This window comes from Tenrec ecaudatus, chromosome 8 (assembly GCF_050624435.1).
Source record: "Tenrec ecaudatus isolate mTenEca1 chromosome 8, mTenEca1.hap1, whole genome shotgun sequence".
Taxonomy (NCBI): Eukaryota; Metazoa; Chordata; class Mammalia; order Afrosoricida; family Tenrecidae; genus Tenrec; species Tenrec ecaudatus.
The window spans coordinates 133,282,410-133,307,589 of NC_134537.1; the positions used below are offsets into that span (position 1 = coordinate 133,282,410).

General features: G+C 37.4%; 1 protein-coding gene across 5 annotated transcripts in view; it reads right to left on the reverse strand.

Annotated features, from left to right (window-relative positions):
• The window catches only part of WDR17 (WD repeat domain 17), an 88,340-nt gene extending 65,230 nt beyond the window's left edge, over window positions 1-23,110 (reverse strand). For 3 of the 5 annotated variants that reach the window (XM_075555787.1, XM_075555786.1, XM_075555785.1), the window contains exons 1-3: window positions 12,632-12,754; window positions 8,835-9,018; window positions 4,824-5,054 (exon numbers count right to left, since the gene is read on the reverse strand). In XM_075555787.1, coding sequence (XP_075411902.1) covers window positions 4,824-5,054; window positions 8,835-9,018; window positions 12,632-12,754 — 538 coding nt within the window. Of the gene's footprint in view, window positions 1-4,823; window positions 5,055-8,834; window positions 9,019-12,631; window positions 12,761-23,044 lie in introns of those variants that run through there. The other 2 variants (XM_075555784.1, XM_075555783.1) reach the window with 1 other exon arrangement.
• Between the last annotated feature and the right edge of the window lie 2,070 nt (window positions 23,111-25,180).

Below are 25,180 nucleotides of genomic sequence, written 5' to 3' on the forward strand. Positions count from 1 at the left end.
AAAAAACACACTCCTGGTCTGGGTTGTTCTAAGAACAGGAGGTTAGCTAGCTGAAGCACTACGTCCCAGCATATTTACCTTATAATCCTCTGTTCACATGAGTTTTGTATGGAATCCTACACATAACATAGGAAAACTGTGCCTTACAGGCTGCAAGACAGCAAAAGGCCTGCAGTCCAGATGGGCCCTGGTTAAGCTCTCCCCACTTCGAGTGTCATTGTCGTTGCTCTGTATGATCCAGGCAGTTCTGACTCACAGTGAGTCTATGTGTCTAAGGACACAACGCTGCCAGATCCTGTGCCTTCCTCACCATTGTTTCTATGTTTGAGCCCATGTTGCATTCCCATACACAAGCACACACGTACACACTGAAAACCACTGGTGTAATGTGATAGATACACTGCATTATTAACTCCATTCTTTCAGTTTTTCATCTTTCTTCTAAGTAAACTTTTGGCTAAAAACTCGCTCTGTCAGGACTGTGAGACCATAGTACCCAGCCAGAACCTGGAAGGAAGACACAATGTTGCTCAGCCAGGTCATCCTGAGCTGAGAGACATTTAAGAAGAAAACCCCCAAACTCCTCAGGAGTACCAACGCAAACCAAGCCCAGGGCCGTCAAGTCGCTGTGACTTACAGTGGCAGCCAAGGCTCCGCAAGCAAACGAAGAAGCCGCACAATAGCAGTGCGGGGTTACACGGTAGGCTGCTAGCCACAAGGTGTGCATTTCGAACCCACCAACCGCTCCACAAAAGAAAAATGAGGCTCTCTGCTCCCATGAAGGTGTGCAGCCTTGGGCACCCACAACAAGAGCAGTTCTGCTCTCACCTGCTGGGCCGCCAGGAGACAGAGCTGACTTGATGGTGCTGAGGGCGTGAACAGCAGAGCAGTGTTAGCTTAAGAGTGAGTCTCCATGTAACAAGCTTTCAATACAGAGCTGACACTAGTGGTTTCCTGATAAGCCACGTGTTGGTTTATTTGGAAAAGGAAGATATCTAGGAATATGCCTTCCATTTGTACATAAAAACTCGGAAAACATTCACTGCTGCTGAGTCAGTGCTGGCTCATAGTTACCCTACGGGACAGGGTAGAACTGCTCAGAAATGGCAGCTCTTCATGGGAGGAGAAAACATCACCTTTCTCCCTTGTTTGTACATAGAAGTTGATAAATAAATCCTATAGAATAAATACAGTGAAGGAGATCTGGTAAATCCAGAAAAAGAACCACCATCACCAACAAAAACAATGCTCCCTGCTATCAAGTTCATTCTGACTCAGTGTGCCCATGTGTGGCTTCTAAAGCAGGTGAACATGCACCAAGCAGACAGCTGTATCTTTCTCCGACAGAGAACTGGGTGGGGTCAGAAGGTGGACCATTAACCCTGAAGGCTGCAGCCAATGCCGCCCAAGAGGCAACCAGGGCTTCATGATGGCTGAATTACAGGCTCACACATAACTTTGTTTTAACAACTGGAAGACTAAATCACTGGAAATCAATGACCTGTCCCCAGAGCTAGGCGGCCAAGACTGTTAAACTACTATGTTTCTATCTTGACATAAATTAAGGAAAGAGGAAAGGAAATGAGGGCTGGATTCTTTCTTAACTTTTCTATGCTAAAAGAAGCACATGAGAGCCCCTAATAAATTGTTTTGAAAAAAAAGAAAATGATTAGGGAAAAGAATGTACAGATGTGCTTTGTACAATTGATGTATGTATATGTATTGATTGTGATAAGAGTTGTATAAGCCCCTAATAAAATGTTTAAAAATATATATAAATCAAGTTAAGGGGTTTGGCTACTAAAAAGAAAAAGAAGCACACAATGCCTCAATGCTTTACCACTTAAAATGCTTAGTACTGATAGTAAAACAAAAGATGCTTAGCACTGATTGTAAAACAAACACTAAGAAAAAGTCACAGTGCAGGAAAATCGGTCCCAAAGGCAAATCACAAAATATGAAAAAAATATCTTGAGTGAAATTTGAACCCTGTCGGAGCACTCTCATAAACGTCTTCACATCAAAGGCCGTACACAGATCACTCCTAAGACAAATCCCGCTGCTGATAAAAATCTACAGATGCAGGCTGGCCAGGGGATGTGCAGAATGTCCATAAGGGGATGTGGTTCCATCCTCCTGAGGAATCAGAGAGCTCTGTACAGTAGAGAGTCTCCTGTATTGTCCATAATCCCCTCTTAGCTACCAAGGGACACTGTGATAAGAATTAAGGGTGCAGGAGGGAGGTAAAGTAGTGTTCCTCACATCAAAACACGCAGAGAGAGGCTGTGATTTAAGTTGGTCAATTGAAATCTTGGATTATTCATTATACACCAGAATCTGCCCCCAATGTAGAGGATGTATGAGATTTGGTGAGTAAGTTTTTGAGACAACAAATCCAAATCAAGTGACAAATGGTCGCTGAATACTCCTCATATGATGACCACCATTCCACAAGTAAATGAAACTGTTCTTGTGTTAACTGAGTAAAACCAGAAGGAATGGGAGAGGATGTGGATGAAGATACTGTTGAAGTGCGCATGAGTTAGAAAAGACAAACACAGTGCGTGCATCCAGGTAGGCAGACTAATCCCCCTCTATCCTGGAATGAGATGGATTGATATCTTGGCTGCATTAATGGGCTCAAACACAGAGGCAGTTGTGAAGATGGTGAAGGGCCTATCAGTGTTTCAACCTGTTATTGTTAAGTGCTATTAAATCAACAAGAATGCCGTACAAAGCACGTGCTCATCGCAATCCTCAGAATCGGTGACGGTGTTTCATTACATGGGAAAGAGAGCTTTTCAGATGTGATTACTCTAAGCATCTCCCAATGGTCACATTCACTTAGATTTTTCAGGGGAGCCCAGCATAATCACAAGGGTCATTTTACGGGAAAGAAGAAGGCAGGAGAATCAGCCCTAGAGAGGCACATCTGAAGATGCATGGAACATGGTGATGGAAGAAGGTGTTAGAGTGAACTCAAGCTGTAAACCAAGGAATTTGGGCAGCTTCTAGAGACTGAAAAAGTTAGGAAATTGATTTTACTTTCAGCCTTTCTAAAGGAACTCAGTCCTGTCAACACCTTAATTTTAACTCAGTGAGACCCCCATTAGACTTCTGACCCCCCAAAATGTAAGATATTTGGGTTGTTTTAGTCTTCTGAAGCATAGTTGCAGGAAACAACTATACGATTAACTTTACACAATCATAAAGATAGTGAAAAAAAAGAAAGTGAACTGACAGAAAATACAGTAACAGTTCATGATACATGAGAAAGGGGTACAGGCTCAAAAGTCCTGAGGGAAAGAAAAGTTAACCCAAGAAGTATAATGCAGATACAAGGCATCTGTCATCCAGAAACACAAAAGGGTTCAGAGCCAGAGTGCTTATGAAGTGTTGGAAAACTCCACCAGGAATTGTCTAACATCTAGCCAGTCTTAAATAGTAATCATGAAATTTTTTTTCAAAGCAAAAGCACTTTGAGTTGTAGAGGTTGCAGCTGAAACGTATGACAAATATTTTAAAAGTTTAAGAAAAAGGTTGTAGCTCAACTCATTAACATATAGGATAAGCCCTATATGCTGTTGTCAAACTAAAACTATAATCATTATTGAGAGGTAGAGCAGGGAAGGTCGGTACGCACAATAATCTTTAGTTTTATGTTTTAAAAGGTAAGCAAATACTATGTTTTAAGTGCATTTTAAAATCTAAGCCTGGTGGGATTTGGGGTTAGGCCCGGAGATTAAAATCAAAGACCCGTAGTTCAAGCCTGCCGCGCTCTGTGGTAGAAAGATGAGGCGTCTGCTCCCACGAGGACTTAGTCTGAGGAACCCTGAGCCACTGCGAGTTAGAATGCACTAGATGGCAATGGGCTCCCCTGCAGTAGTTTCCATTATGGCTTCGTTTCATTTTGTTTTAATTAAGTAATATAATCTCCTGAAGAAAAGTTCATTTGAATTTCATCAATTTGTCTGTTCACTTTCAATTTATTGCTCTAGTTAATTTCCAGTACGTTGAATGCAACAAGGTTTGGGAAAGTAAAGATGCTCTTCCTGAAGAGCATGTTTCATCCATCTAGCCAGCTAGTGACAGATAAGCTCAATGGCATAAGGACATGCTTCTCAAATGCCAACAATACTTTTTACAAGGGCAGAGCTGCTAGAAAAGAAAACTTTCATTTTCTTCATTATTTAAACTTTAAATGAGCACCAATGGATGGCCCAGACCCTTTCATTCATGCAGACTCCTTAACTAACGTGGGCTCGAATGGCTTTTCTCCCGGCATCACAGACTTTGCTCTGGGGCTGTGGCAGCAGAATAGCATTTTACAAGCAAACAGAGCAGCATTTTGTAGCGGTACCCATATGTTATCACACAATCTTGCTCTATGTCTTTGTCCGTCCAGGCTACTCTCAAAGTAGGTGTAGAGTTTTAAGATTGACTTAAAAAAGTAAAATCAAGGGGTCAATAGCTGATTTGGGGGCTAGCCAAAGCTCAATATACATAACCTGAGTGAGTGGCTACTTTCAAAGGAGATGGAGAACTTTAAATTGACTTCTAAAGTAAAATCAAGGGGTCAATAACTGACTTGGGGCTATCCAAAACTCAATATACGTACCTGAGTTACTACTACTATTGCTGCTACTTCATGGTTATTACACGGCCCTTCAAATTATGGGACACAAATCACAATTTAAAATTAGCAAAATGCCAGATAATGTATGCCCAACGATTACTGAAAATTAAAACTGCGGTACCTTTGGCTCTGTTCCATGGAAATAAGATATATGCTAAGAAAATAAAATTTAAGATAAAATTTTTACCTGGTTGGAAAATTGATAGACTTCCATCAATATGACCAAACACAACTTTCCCCCTTTTTTGGGTATGCCATCTAAAGACACAGATATCAGACAAGAAGCTATGAGCGTCTTTGTGCACAGTCACGCCACTGTCTGCTCCTGAAATGGTCCAAATGAGCAGGGGGCCTCTGTGGGAAACAAATGCCACAGCGTCGTCCACGTTCCAGCACCAGCTAAGAGAGGCAGGTATTCCTGGTAAACGAAGCAGAGCTAGGTTTTAGAGAAATACAGATATGACCGCACTATTAAATATTACTTGTGTTGCACATTTCTAAAATGCAAGAATATGTTGTTTGTAAAAAATATATATGCTGCTTCCTCACTTGGAAATTGGATTTATAAAGCAATCCCAAAGACCACAATGAACAAGCGTAGGGCACCTCCAGAGTAGAAGGAAAAGTATTTAGACTCGGTCTAAATACTGCAGCAACAACAAAAAAGGTTGTAATCATCATATACTAACATACAAAGCAAGAACTTCACAAAGGCTTTACTTCAGTAGATTATATCCTATCATATATAAGCAGTATACACTTATATAAGGTTTACTGTAGACATTCAAAGTAGACACCATGGTGAAAGATAAAATTTCTGCTTTAAATCACTTTAAATATAAATTGATGAGTCAAAGGCTAAATTAATGAAAAATTAAGCTAGTATATAATTTTAATAATAAAATTAATGTTATAATCTCTCTTATATTTCACCTTACCTAAACTTAGATTTTCTCTTCTATAAAGTGGAAATAATACAAATAGCTCATTTAAATCTGTTGCATAATGTTAAGTATTAATATATTCAGAAAGCCCTTTAAATTATGAAACAGACTGTAAGTTAGTTGCTCGCATTCCTATTATTGTGGGCAAATCAAAATAAATCATATAAAAATAAATGCTATGATAAATGTACTACTCAAGAGATTACAAAATATCCCAAACACAGATACATTAATTGGCTACAGCAGAATCATCAACCTAAAATGGTATGTTAGAACATGCAAAGTTAAAGTCCAGGAACATATTTTTAACAAGATTTGCCAAATGATATTCCTGTTCAGAAGGTTTTGAATTTGATTTATACTCAAATGAGGGGTAGAGTTTAAAGATGTGGGATGGACATCATTTCTTAGGGAGAAGACATTAGATGGACAATGGTACACACTGGAAAGTATTGTTGGCAGCTACAGTCAGCATGTGCCATTAGTCCATCGGGACCAAGATGTACATCTTTTCTGAAATTAAATCATTCAATGTCTCCTTGCCCTGCTTGAATGCTGCCTCTTGGTCTATGCACAGGCTCCACATGACTACAATGAAATATTTTGCAATTCTTGTTCTTCCCAAATATCTCCAAAATTTGTTATGATCCATGCAGTCATATGATCTGCATAGTCAATACAACATATGTAAACATATTTCTGGTATTCTCTGCTTTCAACCAAGATCCATTTTACATCAGTGATTATACCCCCACTCCATAAATTGATCTGATTCCATCTTAACTTCTAGCAGTTGCTTGGCAGCATACTGCTGCAACCAATTTCTAATTACTGTAACATTTTTACCTGCATGTCATATTAATGATAGTGTTTGACAAAGTCTGCAGTGCATGGGACTGCATACAAATAAGGACCTCCTCTAGATGGATGTTCACGTAGCAGTGTCCGAATGTCTTGACATACACTAACGACTGCTTCTAGCACTGCATCTGTTTGCTGGATCATCTTCATTGGCAGCCTGTCAATTTCTAGAACCTTGGGTGCTTGGTTTATGTTTTGGGTTTTGCCAATGCCCCTATTGCAGCGTGGACTGCTTCTATCAATGCAATTAGTTCTTGATTAGATGCTTCCTCTCACAGTGGTTGATATCAACCAACTTCTTCGAGTACAGCGACTCTGGGCAAACCTTCCATCTTCACATGGCATCTCCTGTGTCCTTCAACATCTTGTCGTAAAATCCTTCATTTTACAAGTTAGTGATTGCATTTTTGTTCTCAGTTCTTTGAGAAATCACATCTTGTTTTCTATGGATTTTACCACTCCAGACTTTGCATATTTCACTGCTGTCCTTTAAAACCTCCATATAGCTCTTGATAGAGGCTTACAATCAGTCTTTATGTATCACAAAGCTTTGCAACAAAAACTTGTTTTTTTTAAACATTGATGGATAGAAACATAAGGAAAATTCTTAATTGCTCCAAATGAAATTTACTGAATAACCCTAAAATATTCTGCTCAATGACTAGGGCCAAGTTTACCGTCTCACATTGAAGTTCATTAATTGTTGCAAGTGAAAATAATAGGCAGGCATATAAATTTGGGAATGAGATTCATATTTTCTAGTTAAAATTAATCTCATTTGGCAAATATTTAAAGATATAGGTAACAAAATTGGCACAGTTTCCTTTTAAGCACTCTTAATCTAAGTTTGAAAAAAAAAAAACCAAACCAAGGAAAATGCAGTATACTCAAGATGCTGAACTGATTTTAAGATTTCAAATACTTAATTTTTATTAAAGTAAAAAATTGCTTACGCAATTGGATATTGTTAAATCTGAAAATAATATTATTAATAAGGAAATGAGGCTTTTAACAAAATAAATTAGGGAAATTGTGGCTTCCATTTGAAATTTGTAATAATTATTTTTCAGAGAAGGACATTTAAAAAATTTTTGGTTTTTTTTTTGCTTTTTTTTTCAGAGAAGGAAATTTTAAATGATAAGCAAAAGCCTTTGGGAAAAAATTCCACCCTGGATAGGGCAGAGGTTGTACACTGGTGCATATGGGGGCTGGAGGCACAGGGAATCCAGGGTGGATGATACCTTCAGGACTAAGGGTGTGAGGGGCGATGCTGGGAGAGTCGAGGGTGAGTGGGTTGGAAAGGGGGAACTGATTACAAGGATCCACATGTGACCTCCTCCCTGGGAGAGGGACAGCAGAGAAGATGGGAAGGGAGACTCTGGATAGGGCAAGGTATGACAAAATAGCAATGTATAAATTACCAAGGGCACATGAGGGAGGGGGGAGTGGGAAGGGAGGGGGAAAAAAAAAGGACCTGATGCAAAGGGCTTAAGTGGAGAGCAAATACTTTGAGAATGATTGGGGCAGGGAATGTGCGGATGTGCTTTATACAATTGATGTATGTATATGTATGGATTGTGGTAAGAGTTGTATGAGTCCCTAATAAAATGTAAAAAAAGAAAAGAGGGAAAAAAAAGAAAATGATTAGGGCAAAGAATGTACAGATGTGCTTTATACAATTGATGTATGTATATGTATGGATTGTGATAAGAGTTGTATGAGCCCCTAATAAAATGTTAAAAAAAAAAAGAAAGAAAAAAAAGTCCACCAGTAGTTTTTCATACCCTGAGAAAAAATTGTGTTACTTTTGTTGTTCATAGAAGAAATTGAAATTGTGTGACACTACCACAGAAAAGTTATTATTTAATATTAGATTTATCATATTAATAAGCACACTTTAGCAAGGGTTCTGAGAACTAAGTAGAAAGAGCATATTATTAACATTTATAAACCTCTTTTAATTAATTAAAAGAAAAGAACTTACTTCAAGCAAAATAGAATGTCTGCATAATATTGTTCTTGTATGTTTCAGAGTAATTAATAATGGAGAAAGCCATTTGCTTACTTATGAAATTTTGTTCCTAAGTATTCATTGATTTATTTTGGAAATTTTACATTTTATGCAAATATCAGTAAAATTTTATTTGACAGCAACTGTTTTTACCTTGTAACTTGTAGTAAATATAATTCTCCAAAATAATTTATTTTAGTTTCACAGACATGCACACACACACACACACACAAACACACACAATAATAGGTCATAATGTCAAAGGTATCAGTTTCTATTAGAAACCTAGAAAATATGTCTTATAAAACCTGAACTAAAAATAGTAATAGTTATAATTAAGGAAAAATACTTCATTCAGCAAAATAAAAGTGCAAACAGATACCTTTTGTATTGTTGAGTTTAGCAACAACCTTTTGTTCTGCAACATTCCAAATGATCACCAAGTTATCCATGCTGCCACTTGCGAACAAATCTGGGTCATGTGGACACCAGGAGATGGCTGTGATTGTTTTCTTGTGTTCAGACATTATTGCATGAAGTTTAAATTCATTGTAACGATGATCCAACTGAAACAAAATATATAAATAAGACAATCAATGTTTTTATGGAAATTCAGTATCTGTTAAAAGTATATTACAAAATCAAAAGCTACATACATAAAAGTTACTATATGTCATAAGAAAAATAAAAATACATGTCAAGCCTCAGTCTCCTTTCAAGGGTTTTTAAGTATATTCAATCAGCAGAAACAAATGATTTGGAAAACAAAAAGAAAGAAAGAAAACAGAGGAAGGAATTTAAGTAAAACAAATATAAATTCCCCATTATTACATTACTGCATCCAAATTTCCAAAGCAATGGTATTGTTGGCCCATTTTTATTTTTGGGTTTTTTCAGGACAGAGTATTCTGTTGTATTTTCATAAGTAAATGAGCAAAAGGAGTGGCCTCAGTTTCCCTACTCCTTTGTAAGTATGTTCCCATTAATTAATGAAGGATATGCAGCAAGCAAAATTAATGAATGAAAACTTGGAAATCTTACACTAGCTAGTATACTTTACAATGTAAATTATCTGCAGGATGATTATAGAAAGATTCAAAACTTTCAGTTGAGGAAGGTATAATTTTAAATATTTGGGATGATATTGTGAAATACTGTGAAACCAGTGATACTGGGGATACAGTTATCATTGTCTCTGAGATGAAAGCATAAAACTTAAAACCATAAGGAGTTACAATCTTGGAAACCCATACGTGCAGTTCTGTCCTGCCCTACGATGTCGTTAAGAGTTGGAAACAACTAGTGGCAGTGAATTTGGTTTTGGCTTTAATTTTCCATTACTCCAAGACCATACTTTCTGTGAAAGAACATTTGTTCACAACGATGTATAAATTACAAAGGGCACATGAGGGAGGGGGGAGCGGGGAGGGAGGGGAAAAAAAGAGGACCTGATGCAAAGGGCTTAAGTGGAGAGCAAATGTTTTGAGAATGATTGGGGCGGGGAATGTATGGATGAGCTTTATACAATTGATGTATGTATATGTATGGATTGTGATAAGAGTTGTATGAGTCCCTAATAAAATGTTTTAAAAACAAACAAACAAACAAAAGAAACCCCCCCCCCAAAAAAAAAGAAACTCAGGAGAAATAAAATGCTATTAAAAAAAGAAAGAACATTTGTTCATAATTGCATTTCTAGTGTCTAGCAATACCCGGCCAATAGATGAACTCAAGAAATATTGTTGAAAGAATGAACCATTATGCTCTTGTTTCATATAGACCATTTTTTAAATTTTTGCTATCATAAGTAATGCTGCAATGAACATTTTATCTATACAATTTTTATTACACATCTAATTATTTCTAAAGGCTTTGTCTAATTTCTGGATCTTCTGCTAGTTGAACATTAGCTATTCTAAAACAAATTTACCTAAAAGCATTGTTAAAGATGACCCAGAGTAAACCACTAGAATTTTCCACAAAATATAATTACAGCTATGGTACTTTTATAGCGATTCACTTTAATCACTAAATGAATTTTTAGTACATTTAGGAACAACTTGAAGTCCTAGCACTGTTGTGGTCGCACAGTGAATGGGCCGCCAACCGCAAGGTCAATCCTTGGAAAACCATGAGCGGTGTTGGGGGAGGAAGACACGGCTCTCAGCTTTGTTAGAGTTACAGCCTCAGAGACCCCAGGGGCAGTTTTCCATGTCCTACAGTATTGTTATGAGTCGAAATTGCCCCAAGGACAGTCATTTCGGTTTTGAGTGGAATCAATAAGTTAATTAGAAAAGTTATTCAGCTATTTAATGTATAATAATGTTACTTTTTAGGAATAGAAGAATTATCTATTATCTATTCTTATTCCTAGAAAAAAGCTATATATATATATATACACATAAACACACTTGGTAGACAAATACCACGAATGTCTAAAGAAACTACATTGTACACAAATTATCTTTAATAGGTTTATCAAATAAATTACCCATATTGCATTTGTATGCATACTGTATATATTAAATACACTCTCTGTAATGATTAATTTGATAATCTATTCATATTGTGCCCACAAGTCACTATTATGAGGGCATACTATTATACTGCATTTCACCATAAGGTACTTTACTTTTTATAATTCAATAAATTAGTTCAATACAGCATAGCTTAAAAGTACTCTAATTGTACTTATAAGTATCACTAAGTACTTCAGAAGACTCTGATAATCTATCAATGTCGCTATTTAGAATAGAGTATCAAATTTTTTACATTGACCCTTGGTGCAATGTAATAAATATTTCTTCTGAAAATCATAGTAACATTTTATATTCATGTACTATAATTTTTATAGCACTTTGAACTTGAAAACTCTAAGATAAGGGACCCTCATTTCAGATATGTGAAAAGAGGCAGTCAATTATAGGGCAGACCATTCCTGAATAAGAAAGGAAAAAGGTAAGATGTGTGTGTGGGGGGGGGGAGGTTGGTAGGGGGAGATTATGTACTTGAGTTGAGATCTGAACAAAGAGGAAGTGTTCTCTAGCCAGGCAATGTGGACAGAAGTTCAGGGTAAGTAAAGGCAAGATGTGAGCGTCTGAGATGTTTTGCAAAATGAGGTTTGCTTTGTACGTCTGGGCACAGCAAGCTGGAGGTGGATACAGGGCGATCATGAAAGACCTTGAATGTCATACTATGAAATTTATGTTAGTGTTCAGGAATGCGGAGCAACGGAAGAGATTTTAATGTAGGAAAGCAATACAACCAGATCTGCATTGTGTCTGATGAATTATTCTGGGCTGAATTTGATTGAGGGAATCCAATAGTCCGGATACTATTCAGAGGCAATTGTAGCAATTCAGGTGAAAAAAAACAACACAAAAAAACGATGAAGGTAAGAATAAAGAGAGAAGGAAGGATGATAGAAGATACAAAGTATACATAATACTAGAGCAACTCTGGGTTACTTAGGAGATAGAAAGTGAGCGGAGAAGGGAGTCAAAGCTTGCATTGTGGTTTGTATGAATATTTACTTGGGGATAAAAGAGAAACGTAAGAAGAAAACTTTGACTCAGGGCTTAAGATACACATTTCTCAAGAGCTATTCAAGAGACCATTAACTCTATAAATTGGGGGTTGACAAGAGATGCCTGGGAGTGCGGTTACATGAAGAAATAAAGAAGAATGTAAAGGCTCCCCAAAATAATACCTCAAAATATATCATATCTGCACTCCCTCTGATTATATAATGGCCTCCAGTGGACCCCCCCCCCAGTCTTCAGCTCATCCATTCTTACTGCACAGAGGTTTGAAATAAGTAAGGAAATAGATTCCTTTTATTTATCTTGAGTAACTAAGCAAAGGGAATTAAAGACAATTTTCCCACCTTTCCAAAAATGGGCCTTTTTAATTCTTGAGAGATTCTTTTTGGTAAACAACTTTAAAAAGACTCTAAAATCAATGATCATTTTAGTAATTTTACATTCTAAAATTTTTATAAAAGTTTTCATTATAAACCCAATAGAGTAAATATAGAGATAAAACAAGAAATATAAATAAATAGCAGAAAAATGATAGCACTGTACTTTTCATGGGAGAAAATTGTAGTAACAGATTTTAATTAAGTGACAGGTTTAGTTCACAAAATCAAAAATGGAAGTGAAGGAGTCTCGGTGTTACCTGATAAACATAGACGGCCAGGGTAGCGCAATACGCAAACCTGTCCCCGTGGGCGGCGCACACGTCTTTGTTCCATGGCTGACAGCCAGCAGGCAGCAGTCCCACTTGCCGCACCTGAGACATGTTTTTCTTGAAAAGTAAAGTTTGAGAAATATGAGTGATTTCCATAATATGATGCTCAAAGTATTATTTTAAATCTATCTTTTCCCGTATGTATAGACATCAGAAAGATAAATTAGGAAAACTAGAGAAAGGTTGCAGTTCAAATCCACCCAGCAGCTCCTTGGGAGAGATTTGCTTCCCTAAAGATTATCCTCTGTCCTCCTGTGTCACTGGGAGTCAGTAAAAGTCAAATGGACTCCAAATCATGTAACAAAAACAGATACTAAGTATAAACTGTATAAAGGTATCTAATTGTAAATAAATAACTGCTCCTCATATCTAAAACAATGCATCTGCCCTAAGTTTTTTTTTCAGATTTCTCTTGGCTCAGAGAATTCTGACTCTCTCTGTCGAATATAAATACAACTATCCTGGGAGATTTCAGGAAATACACAGAAGAGTATTGCCGCTTGTCAGGGTTTTGATGATATAAAAAATCACCAAATTTGAAGATACCTTTAAGACAAAAAGCATTATCAGTGCTGAGCACTATACTATATAGTTGCCTAATGGGTGATATTAAAAAGTACATTAATGACAAAAAGACACCCAAACTTTCAAAAGGTAGAGAATCCAGATCAGATTATAATGAGATCTTTCACAATATGTTCTCAAATATCGGTGTAAAAGTAAACAGCTCCCCTTTCCCCACAAACCACATTGTTAATGCTGACTCATAGCAAACCCCTGTAGGTTTCTGAGAATCTGTTTACTGAGTAGAAAGAAGCTCAGTCTTTCTCCCACAGAGCTGCTGGTGGTTTTGAACTGACAACCATGTGGTTCCCAGACCAATGCATAACCACTACACCACTAGGGATCCACTTAAGAATAAAGACAGTAACATCTAATATAAGATACAATCTTCCACTTAACCACAAAGATATGCCATACAAATATCCATTTTCTATGATTGGCAATTTCATATCTGACTTTTAAATAAGGAAATATGTCAATAAAATGATAGTCTTAAAATATTTTGTTTTGAAATATTAGTAGCTGACTGGGAGCTGTAATAAATTTAGTTTTGCATTAATTAAGAGAAACTATGAGTGGTCAGTATTTGTTACTCATCTTTATCATTATTTTAAAAGTATTATGTTAATATCTTAACCCACCACTCATCTGTCAGTTGTTTGTAAAGGGCTGGCTTGCATGTTGCTATGACACTAGATGCTTTGCTACAGTGTTTCAATGCTAACCTGGTCCCCAAAGGGGGCGGGTGTCAGTGGAGTTGCCAGACCAAGTGAGACTCGGCCAAGGAGCTGGTGATCTACTTCTGGGAAAACCAAGGGCAATCAAAGCCTTATGAGTACCAGTGGGACATTCTCTGATAGAATGCCGGGTGAAGAGGCGATCAGGCTGTACACACTGAAAACACACCGAAGGAAGAACTGCCTCCTTCAAGTAGTCAGCCTTCATGATGTGCGTTGGACAAAGGTTTCGGGACCTTCTCTTGATTTTGTGGCGTGACTCAAAAGTGCACGACAGTTGCAAACATCTATCAATAATCTAACCATGAAATGTAAAAAGTAAATCTGAGAGAAACGCAAGTTGTCAAGCATGAAACAGTGAACTAAATGCACCACGTGATTTAGACAATCCCGGAATGTACAATGTCGTGAATTGCAAATTGAAGAGGAATTAAATTTCATTCATTGTCAAAAGAATATTTCAAGATCTTTCTAGAAGTACAGTGCCAGGGATATCATAATATCCATATGCTTACAAGGAAGACCAGTTATTGTAACTCTATTTCATAGTTAAGTACCAATTGCTGACCATAGAAGAAATTGAACTTTTTTTTTTTTTTTTTACCATTTTCAGCATTCTAAAAGAAATAAAACATACAATGAATATGCACTGATAATTGCTGGTGATTGAGATGCAAAAGTTGAAAACAAAGAGGGATTTGTAGTGAGCATCAAGGCCTTAGTGACAGAACACACACAAGAACTTTGCAAGACTAATCCCTTACTTATTGTGATTACATTTTTAAAAACAAAATAAACAGCAACTAAACATATGGATCTCACTGGACTTAATATATGGGATTCTAAGCAACTACATCTGTAGAAAGAGACAATACTGAAAGTCTACATTATCAGTCACATCCAAACAGGGGCTGATAGTGGAACAGAACTCCAATTGCTCCTGTGCAAGTGCAAGTTGACATTGACTAAAGAAGACAAATGAAAACACTTCCACAAGAGCCAAACTATGACCTTGAGTAAGGGCTTTTCTCAAACAGATGTGATGCACTGAACACAAATGACTGAACAACACAGATAACTTGAGGAATGAAATCAAGCTTATTTTACTGTAAGAAAATAAAGGGTCACTTATAAAAAGAGGAAAGAAAGATAAGACTAAGACAGATGTCAGAACTCTAAAACCCGCTCCTAAATGAAGAGTAGCTAAAGTGAATGGAAATAACGATGACCTTCAGAGCTGAGAAGATGTCAAAGAACAGTTGAGAAGATAAAGCAAAGCATTAGCGAAAACTTAGAAAGAAAAAATAGAAGAGCACATTCAGCATTGCTCACTAAAATAATAGAAATTTCAAGTTTCAAATGACAATATTGAATGCTGCTGTAGGCAAAGAGTGAATGAGGCAGGACGCATCCAAAGAAGATGGAAGGGACACATGAAGGGCAGGATCTGCTCAAGCATTGATGATACTGGAAGAAGAAGCACACGCTGCACTGACGGCCCTCGCACGAAGGATGACTCCAGGAATTGACGCAGACCAGTGAATGTTTGTCAACAAAGGAGGGCAATTCTGAAAGTGTGCACTTGTCTATGTCAAGAACTTTGGAAGAGGTTACCTGGCCAACCACCAAAAAGGGATCAATATTTGTGTCCACTTCAAAGAAAGGTGATCCAGCAGAATACAGGCATTATAGAACAATATTATTTATATCACGTGCAAGTAACACTTTGCTGAAGATGATTTTAAATGGTTACAACAGTACATTGACAGAGAGCTGCCAGAGGCTCAGGTCAGATTCAAAAGAGGAACAAGGGATATCATTGCTGGTGTCAGATGGTTCTTGGCTGAAAGCAAAGAACATCAGAAAGATGTTTACTTGTGTTTTATTGATTATGCAAAGGAATTCAACTATGTGCATCATAACAAACTATGGATAATACTGTGAAGAATGGGAATTCCATTGTCTTGACTGTACTCATGTGGAATCTGTACATCAGCCTAAAAGCAGCTGTTTTAAAAGAATAAGGAAATATTGCATGGTTTAAAATAAGAAAAAGTGTGTGTCAGGTGTGTCCTTTAACCATACCCCTTCAATATGCATACTGAACAAATAATCTGAGAAACTGAACTATATGAAGAATGTAGTATCAGAAATTGAGGAAGATACATTAACAGCATGTGATATGCAAGTGACATAATATTGCTGGATAGGAAGACACCAAAACTGAAAACACTGCTGATGATTAAATAATACAGAAGTCTTTATTAATTATACCTCAACATAAATTCTTCATAACTGGAGCAATAAAAATTATAGCCAATGAAGAAAATTTTGACTCTGCCAATAATTTTATTTTATTTGAATCCACAATCAACCTTCATGGAAACAGCAGTCAAGAAGTCAAATGACATAGAGCATTAGCCAAATATACTGTGAAAGACCTACATCAATCATTAAAAAGCAAAGATGTCACTTCAAGGAATAAGTATCAACTGAAGAGCCAGAGTATTTTCAGTAGCCACATATGCATGCAAAAGCTGTACGATGAATCAGGATGACGGAAGAAACGATGCATTTTAATTACAGTGTTGGCAAAGGATGTTGACTTATCCCAGACTGCCAAATGAATGAACAAATCTTTCTGGGGACGGAACTATAACCAAATGCTCAGTGGAGGTAAGGGTAGGGGACTTCTCAGGTACAGCGAACATTTTGTCAGGAGATACCTGTGCGGGGAAAGAACACCGTCGATGAAGCAGAAGGACTGACGTCATGATAGCAACGACTGACTCCAACATACAACTCTGAGTACGACGCACAAATTGAGGAGTGATTAATTTTCTGTTGCACATAAGGTTACTATGAATCAGAACCAACTCAACTGCACATTATAACAACAAAACCAGCAATTTTGGAACACCACAAAGTATAAAATACCAGAAGTATGAAACATCAACCCAGGCATATAAACTATGACCAGCTTAATACAAATCTGAAGGGTACTTCTTCAGGGTACTTGCGAGAGCCCCCACCTCAATCTATGTGTTCCCTTTTCTTTGTACCTGGCTACCTAGAAGTTTAAATCAACCATCCTGCACCAGGGATAGCTAGCAATATCGTGGAAATCTAACGCGGTGTCTCTTAATGCCTATGTTCTTGCTGTGTCAATGAATCATGTATTCACTAGAGCTCGTTTTATTATTTATTTTAAATCATAAATTGTAACCAGAATCTAATCTTGCTCCAATGTAGCACTAGCCAACATTTATTTATAAACCACTTTTTTCTTTCTTTTTTGATCTTTTCTGTTTCTGGAAAGGATCTCCTTTCCTGCACCCTCCTCTGTTTTTCTGACCATCGTGATCTCAGTCAATTCCTTCCATTGAGAGTCCTTTACTGTGCCCTGGTCCCAGTAAAATGTCTGAAGCAAAAACCAGCATAATAGGGAAGCAGTTCTATCAACCTTAGGGAGCCCTTTGCTCCAGCAGAAATATAATGTTTTATACATGTTTTCAATTAATACCATCAAGACAGTTTTTCACTGGAAATCTCAGTGAATTATTTCACTGAACTATTCACATGATTTTAGCTTCTAGATGAGTGACATCGGCTTTTGTAGGCTGTCCCGGTGACTGTCTGTCTGTCTGTCTATATGTTTATAAATGAAAAATGCTATCTAAATCACATTTAGCCAAATGCTGAATTTATTGTATTTGGCAAATAAACTGTTCATAATTAGGGGAAAAATTCTGAAACTGTTAAATAGTCATTTTTAATTTTTTCATTTAGTATTACATTTCTTTAAGACAAATAAATAACTTCTAAATCAATATCAATACTTTTAAACAAAAATTTTTAATAAAAAATTTAATATATTGATTTATTTTTTATCTGATTTCCAAAGTGACATAATATCAACATTTCTATGTGGATGTACAATTTGGTATGTAATTGTTTCTAAACAACTCTGAAAGTATTACACTACAACCACTGAAATTCTTTTCAAATTTGAGTAGAATATGACCACTTATTTTTAAAATCTGTTTTTAAAGAAATATAAAAACATATAATAAAATATCTATCATAACATTAAAAACCCTGAATTATATATTTAAATATTCTAGTATTTATAACTAGATTTCTTCAAAAGTACTGGAAAATGTGTGAAATAATTCAGTAGCCCTTATTAAATGATATCTACAATTGCCAAGGAGATGAAAGCAAATGCTAGAAGCTTCCATTGTCTTTGCAGTCAGTATGTATGATCACACAAATGGTTATTCTCCATTATTGAGAAGAGAAAGTATTCAACTGAGGGTCTGTTCCAAACTATTTACTAATATTCAAATATAAATCCTGTATGATATACCGTGTGAAAGAGTTACAAGTCCCAGAAAACAGTTACACACGCTGTTACTATTCTTACTTCGCAGCATGTTTCAATCTTGTACTTCATATTTAAGCATTTCTATGCCTATTTCAAACATTTTTTGCCTCAGAAAGCATAATCTTTTTGGCCCTGCAACAACATACATCACAGACAAATGGGAAAACTAATTCTTGGAACTCACTGAGTAATACAGATTTATTCAGGCATCACAAGGCTGGCCACTGAGTCACCCCATGTGCAATTAACAATATCAGCCTGGTAACTACAGGACTTGAAGAGATATTTATTTAAAAACCTATATTTTATTGTGGTTCGGTTTCATCCTATGTGTGCACACATTATAATACACTAAATGCAATTATTATTGATAGATCCAAAAAGGAATATATGATGAAGATTGGCATAAATAAGGGAATGGAATTTAAAAATAGAAGTGGTTAGATTGTATCGACATGATATTTCAATAAGCAACAAAGCTCACTTTTACATAACAAACGATCCTAATGAAGATTAATGTATAACTAATACAAATTCCTAACACTGTCCAAGACAGGACCAGAGAGCAAAGTTGAAATTAGTTCCCTAGATGCACCACAAATATTAATTATACCAAAATCAAAAGGCCAAGTCAGTGCTCAATAGAGGAAAGTCACACATGTGTGTTCTTTTTCAAACATTTCTAAATTATTCATAGTAATACAGGAATCTAATAGCAATCTCACTTTAATGTTTTGAAAAATTTCAAGTGAATCTACTTAAAAATCTGTTACATTGAATGCTTGTTATATATAAATCTGGGCAAAGAAAAAGCTGTATTTCTTGGATGGATTATTGTCAATATTTACATGCTAATTTTATCTATTTAAATATGCTTTTTGATTTTTATTAACTCTGTATAATAATATAATATATAAAGAACTCAAATAAGACCATCTCTAAATAAAAGGAGTCCATGCTCACAAAGAGATATAGTAATTTTATGGTTCAACTATTACTATATATAAAAAATAATTACTCTTTTAATGTATCTCAGAGTCAGGAATTTACTTCTATAAGCCACTAATACTGGTTGTTCAAGTGCACCTTAGGGTCAAGGTGAAGGAAAAGCTTTTGAATTCCAATAATTTTAATGGGCACGCCCAAGGCCATGTTAAAATCACAGACTAGTAAAAATCATTGTTCTGAAAAGCACTCAACTATACCCTTCAGCATCCAAAGACAAAAGCATTGCCATCCAGCGGCTCTGGTTCATAGTGACCTTATAGGGCAGACTTGAATTGCTCCCGTGGGTTTGCAAGACTGTAACTCTGTAAGGACAAAGAAGGCCTCTTTCTCCCAAGGAGCGGCTTTTGATTTTGAACTGCTAACCTTGTGGTTAGCAGCCCAGTGCATAACTTATCATGCCAGCGCCTTCCCAATATTCCCTGTCAATCATATTTCCAGCCCGAGCCATTGTGAATATAAACATATGGATTGTGCATATCATTCTAATTTTAAAGATCAGAAATACTTTTGTATTAGATTTTAATGCACACACAATACAGATGCTGCTAGCTGTGTGTGTGTGTGTGTGTGTGTGTGTGTGTGTTTCCTGTAAGGCTTGGAGGGCTGCTATGAAAATCATATGCCAAACTGTTTCCATCGTGGAGATGCACAATTGAAAACTACTCAGGATTTCCTACTTGTTTTCTGAACAATGTTTCTGGGTTCACATGATTGTTATTCAAATTTAGACATTTACTGTCCTTGAAAAGCTTGCTAACTTTTTTCACAGCTTAAAAATGTATCTGAAAAAAGAAGACAATGTTGTTTTCAATTGCTGAGGATTTTAGGTAATGAAAATGGAGTAAAATTGTGTGTGTGTGTGTGTGTGTGTGTGTGTGTGTGTGTTTAGCCTGGGAGGAAGATAATTCAGGGCTGCCTCACTAGCTCTAGCGACATCTACCCTTGAACAACACATGGCGGGGGAGGGGGAGGTGGGTGTTCAAGAGTTGTTCTGATCCTCCTGTTTTAATCATTAATAATAAGAAAAAATAGACAAATTGCCTCCATTTTAAAAATGAAGAAATCCTCCATTAAACAGGTAAAAAGAGTCAATGATAAGTCATGTACTATTCTTAACTAACGTATAATTTTCAACATCACTTTTTCTGGGATTGCAATAGATCAGAATAGCTATTTTGAAAATACTGTGTAAATGTTGTCATAGTAACAATGCAAATTCTTTTGAAACACAATCAATAGCCTAAATATTTTCCTCTTTTTTTCCTGAAACCATTTTGTTGGGAGTTAATACAGATATCACATCATTCCATAGCTCAATCATATCAAGCGGTGTTGTACAATTGCTACCACAGTTTCAAACATTCTTTTTTTATGAGATGCTGAAGTCCTTTACTATTTACAAATACACAATATAATATTTCAACAATAACATTTAGTCCATGCCTGAAATTCAAAATAGTTCTTTTCCTTCCTGAATTCCTTGATATCCGCTCCCTTTTACCCCTCACCACACCACCGCCAATGCACCCCCCAGAAACCCATATTCTCCTTGCTGTCCCTGGAGGCTCATTGATCTTGGGTTTCACAGACTGAAAAGCAGGAAAGCATATAACACAACATCAAGAGGGAGACATCCAATGACATAACTCATCTGCGATAAACCCCAATCTGAACAAACAAATGCAGAAAATGTTAGAAAGCCAGATCAGGCCTGAAGTGCATCGGAGGGGGAACCAGCTGACAAGGTTTCCACCAGTGGAGTCAGGGTTCTCATTTTGATCCTCTGTAGCCATCTCTCCAAAGCACTGGCTTTAGTAACCACTTTCCTCCCATCCTCTATTACGGATAGAGCGAAACCACTGAAGCTTTATTTCCTATGTAGATCCTACAAATGGATCCCAGGCCCCCATAAACTTTGGCAAATCAGATTCTCACAATTTAGTCTCGATCCTAATCCCTCCTTTGACTTCAGATTATGTTGTTTACCATCCTTCGGTGATTCATGATGGTGTGCTTCGTCCATGTGGGCTTAGTTGACATTTTATTTAAATGGATCTTTGTTTGGAAACAGCCTTTAAGACCCTCAGTCACTTTTATCTGATAGCTGGGCACCACCTAATTTCTTCACCACACTTTGCTGTGGCATCCCTATCTTCCATGCTCCCTTCCTAAAGGCGAGTAATTACCAAGGCCATGATGTAAGAATTAAGTGCAAGCCCAAATCCTACTAATCTTTGTTTGTTTTTAATATGCTTTTGGTTCCCTTTAAAAGCCTACTTGTTAAATTATAGTAGAGAATCTGATCAATCATATCCCCATGGCATAACAATTTTCTGTTAATATTGTCTTGGATTGGCCCTTGGTACTAATTTTTTAAAGCTCTATTGAGAGAGAAATATTGGGCCAATGTTGTCTCACTCCACATCGCTATACCTGAATTACCTATCCACTAGTTCAGAATCAATCCTTATTTACTGGATGCTATTTACACAAACAAGGGGGGAAAATTTGCAGCAGTAGTCACCGAGGTCAGTCACAGGTTTGCCAGAATTATATAATCTTAATACAGTATATTGGGCATTGATGTAGCAAGACCATGTTTGTCTGCCTACCAACAGCTCAACAATCTTGGTACAGCTGTCGGCTACTTCCCTAGACACCATGAAGTTTCTGTCTTAAGTCCTCAGTGTGTCTGAGGTAGATTCCCATTCACCCAGAGGATTTTCTACATTGGATCTCACTGATGCAGTCCCTGGAGCATGCCGAGCACCTTGGAGATCCAGGATTCCATGTCCCAGTTTTCCATGGAACCCGACCTGGATCCCCAAGATGCACCCAGAAGCCCAAGTCAGTGTGGCCCATTCAGTGCAGGCCACCAGGGACACTCCTGCCGCTCCAGGATCCCCAAAAGGGTTTTCAGTCTTTCCTCCTTACAACTTGAGGTCGGTTCTCCCACTTTTCCTACCAGCAGCCATGCATTTGTGTTCCCCCGGGCGTGTTTGCTCCCTTTCTCCTCTCCAGACTTGAATTTCTCATCAGTATCGCACATCCCTCTGATAGGGCTGTTTACCTGTCCATGGACACCTCATCATAGCTCTGCATGAACAGACACTCAGTAGACCAGATCTCCTTCCCCTCTCTTAACAATTGGATCCCAGGTATCATGAGGTGCCCTGCAGAAGCCTGAATATTTAGCAGCTTGGTGCTTTTCCTGAGAAAATTTTATAAATCTTCTTTTACAAAATTACTATAATACAGCAAATATTATACACAAATCTTCCATTTAATTAAATGTTTTTCTTCAGGTGAAATTACTTTCTGGAAGTTGTTGCTTTTTTCATACATCAATTATATTTAATAAACATAATTTTATATATAAAAACTAAAGATAATTTCCAAACATTAGTAAAAAGGTGATCATTTTTAAAAGTGGTGCATTTTCTTCAACATATCATATTAACATCTTTAATAAGAACACATATAAGAAATGCAGTTTGCTTTGAAATGTACTAAGTGCCTTTGAATCCTCAGAATCTTGCAATGCAAAAAAAACAAACAAACAACCTACCTTGTAAGTGACACACAGAAAGAAACATGGCATGAGAAACATAACAGAAAAGTATAATGACAGCATAAATATCTTACTCTTTGTAGTCCTTCATACCAATCATCTTGATCAAACCAATGTGAAATGTAAGTTATCCAAGCCATAGAAGGGTTCTACTTTACTCAAGGCAATTGGAAATTCAGCATCAGAATAATCAGCACCTAAAGTGACAACAACGTGGTTCAACTAAACATCTCAACTAAATAAGTTAATAATTTTAAATAACCCCCAAACCAAACCCCATTACCATCTATTTGATTTCCAGTCACAATACTGTCATAAGACAGAGTAGGACTGTCCCCATGGGTTTCTGAGACACTAAATCTTTATAGAAGCAGACTACATCACCTTTCTCCTGCCGAGGGGCTTCATGGGCTTGAACTTCCAGCCTTTTAATTAGCAGCTAACTACTTTGTCTTACATGCTTCGGACATGCTATCAGGAGAGTCCAGCCCTCAAGAAAGCATCGTGTTTGGTAAGGTTGAGAGGTAGCAAAAACAGAGGAAGGCCTCCAGGACATGGACTGACACTGTGGCCACCACAACGGGCTCAGACTTAGGAACAATTGTGAGGTGGGCACAGGGCAGGCAGCGTCCCCTGGTGTTGTGCATGAGGTAGCGGTGGGTCGGAGCTGACTCGATGACTCTCAACAACGTGAGCAACGGAGCCATAGGGCTCCTTTTTCAAATGTCCAAGGAGTTTAGAGACATTGCTTCACGTCCTGTAGAACTAACACTCAGAGAATCAAAGCCACAAGAATTCTCTTTTTAATTGTACCCAACATCCTGAAAAAAAAAAACTTAAAATGTAAATGATTTCTGCATGCACTGGAGAACATTTGAACTCCAAAACATGTGCCATGAAGTTTAGGTGCTTCACAACCCAAGCGAAACAAATTCCAGTTACCTTTCCTGACACAACTCATCAAGCCCTGATCCATAAAAGAGGAAAAATAAAGAGAAATCAATGTACAGAGAGACCATAGTTTTGGCCTTCATACCACAGACAGAAAGATAAACTTGTCACTTATATTTATGTAGGTATGAGTGCGCATGATTCCTTATTCTCTAGAAGTATTTAAAAAAATGTTTGAACCTCAGGGTGAAATGCTTAAAAACACACTTTCCCAGTAAGCTCCAAGAGTGGCATAATTTTTGGTTTATTTTATTTGCATTGTTTTCTCTGAGTCTGGACCTTAATTATATTGCCCTGTCATTTTAGTTCCTACAGGACTCTGGATTTCTCTATTTGCTGTTGTCTGTTGCCTATTGTATATCCTATGTTGAGTGGTAATTATTTGCTTGCCTTAAGTTTTCTTTTTAATCATTTTATTAGGGGCGCATACAACTCTTATCACAATCCATACATACATCAGTTGTGTAGAGCACATCTGTACATTCATTGCCCTCATCATTCTCAAAACATTTGCTCTCCACTTAAGCCCCTGGCATCAGCTTATTTTCCCCCCTCCCTCCCCACTCCCTTCTCCCTCATGAACCCTTGGTAATTTATAAATTATTATTTTGTCATATCTTGCACTGTCTGACCTCTCACTTCACCCATTTTTCTGTTGTCCATCCCCCAGGGAGGAGGTTATATGTAGATCTTTGTAATCAGTTCCCCCTTTCCACCCCACCCTCGCTCCACCCTCCCAGTATCACCACTCACACCACGGGTCCTGAAGGGATCATCTACTCTGGATTCCCTGTGTTTCCAGTTGCTATCTGTACCAGTGTATATCCTCTGCTCTAGCCAGATTTGTAAGGTAGAATTGGGATCATGATAGTGGGGGTGGGGAGTGGTGGTGAGCATTTAGGAACTAGAGGAAAGTTGTATGTTTCATCCTTGCTACAATGCACCCTGACTTGCTTGTCTCCTCCCCATGACCCTACTGTAAGAGGATGTCCAGTTGCCTACAGATGAACTTTGAGTCTCCACTCTGCACTCCCCCTCATTCACAATGACAGAATTTTTTGTTCTTTGATGCCTGATCCCTGATCCCTTCGACACCTCATGATCATGCAGGCTGGTGTCCTTCTTCCTTGTGGGCTTTGTTGCTTCTGAGCTAGATGGCTGCTTGTTTACCTTCAAGCCTTTAAGACCCCAGACGCTATGTCTTTTGATAGCTGGGCACCATCAGCTTTTTTCATGCCTTAAGTTTTCTTACTCCACTC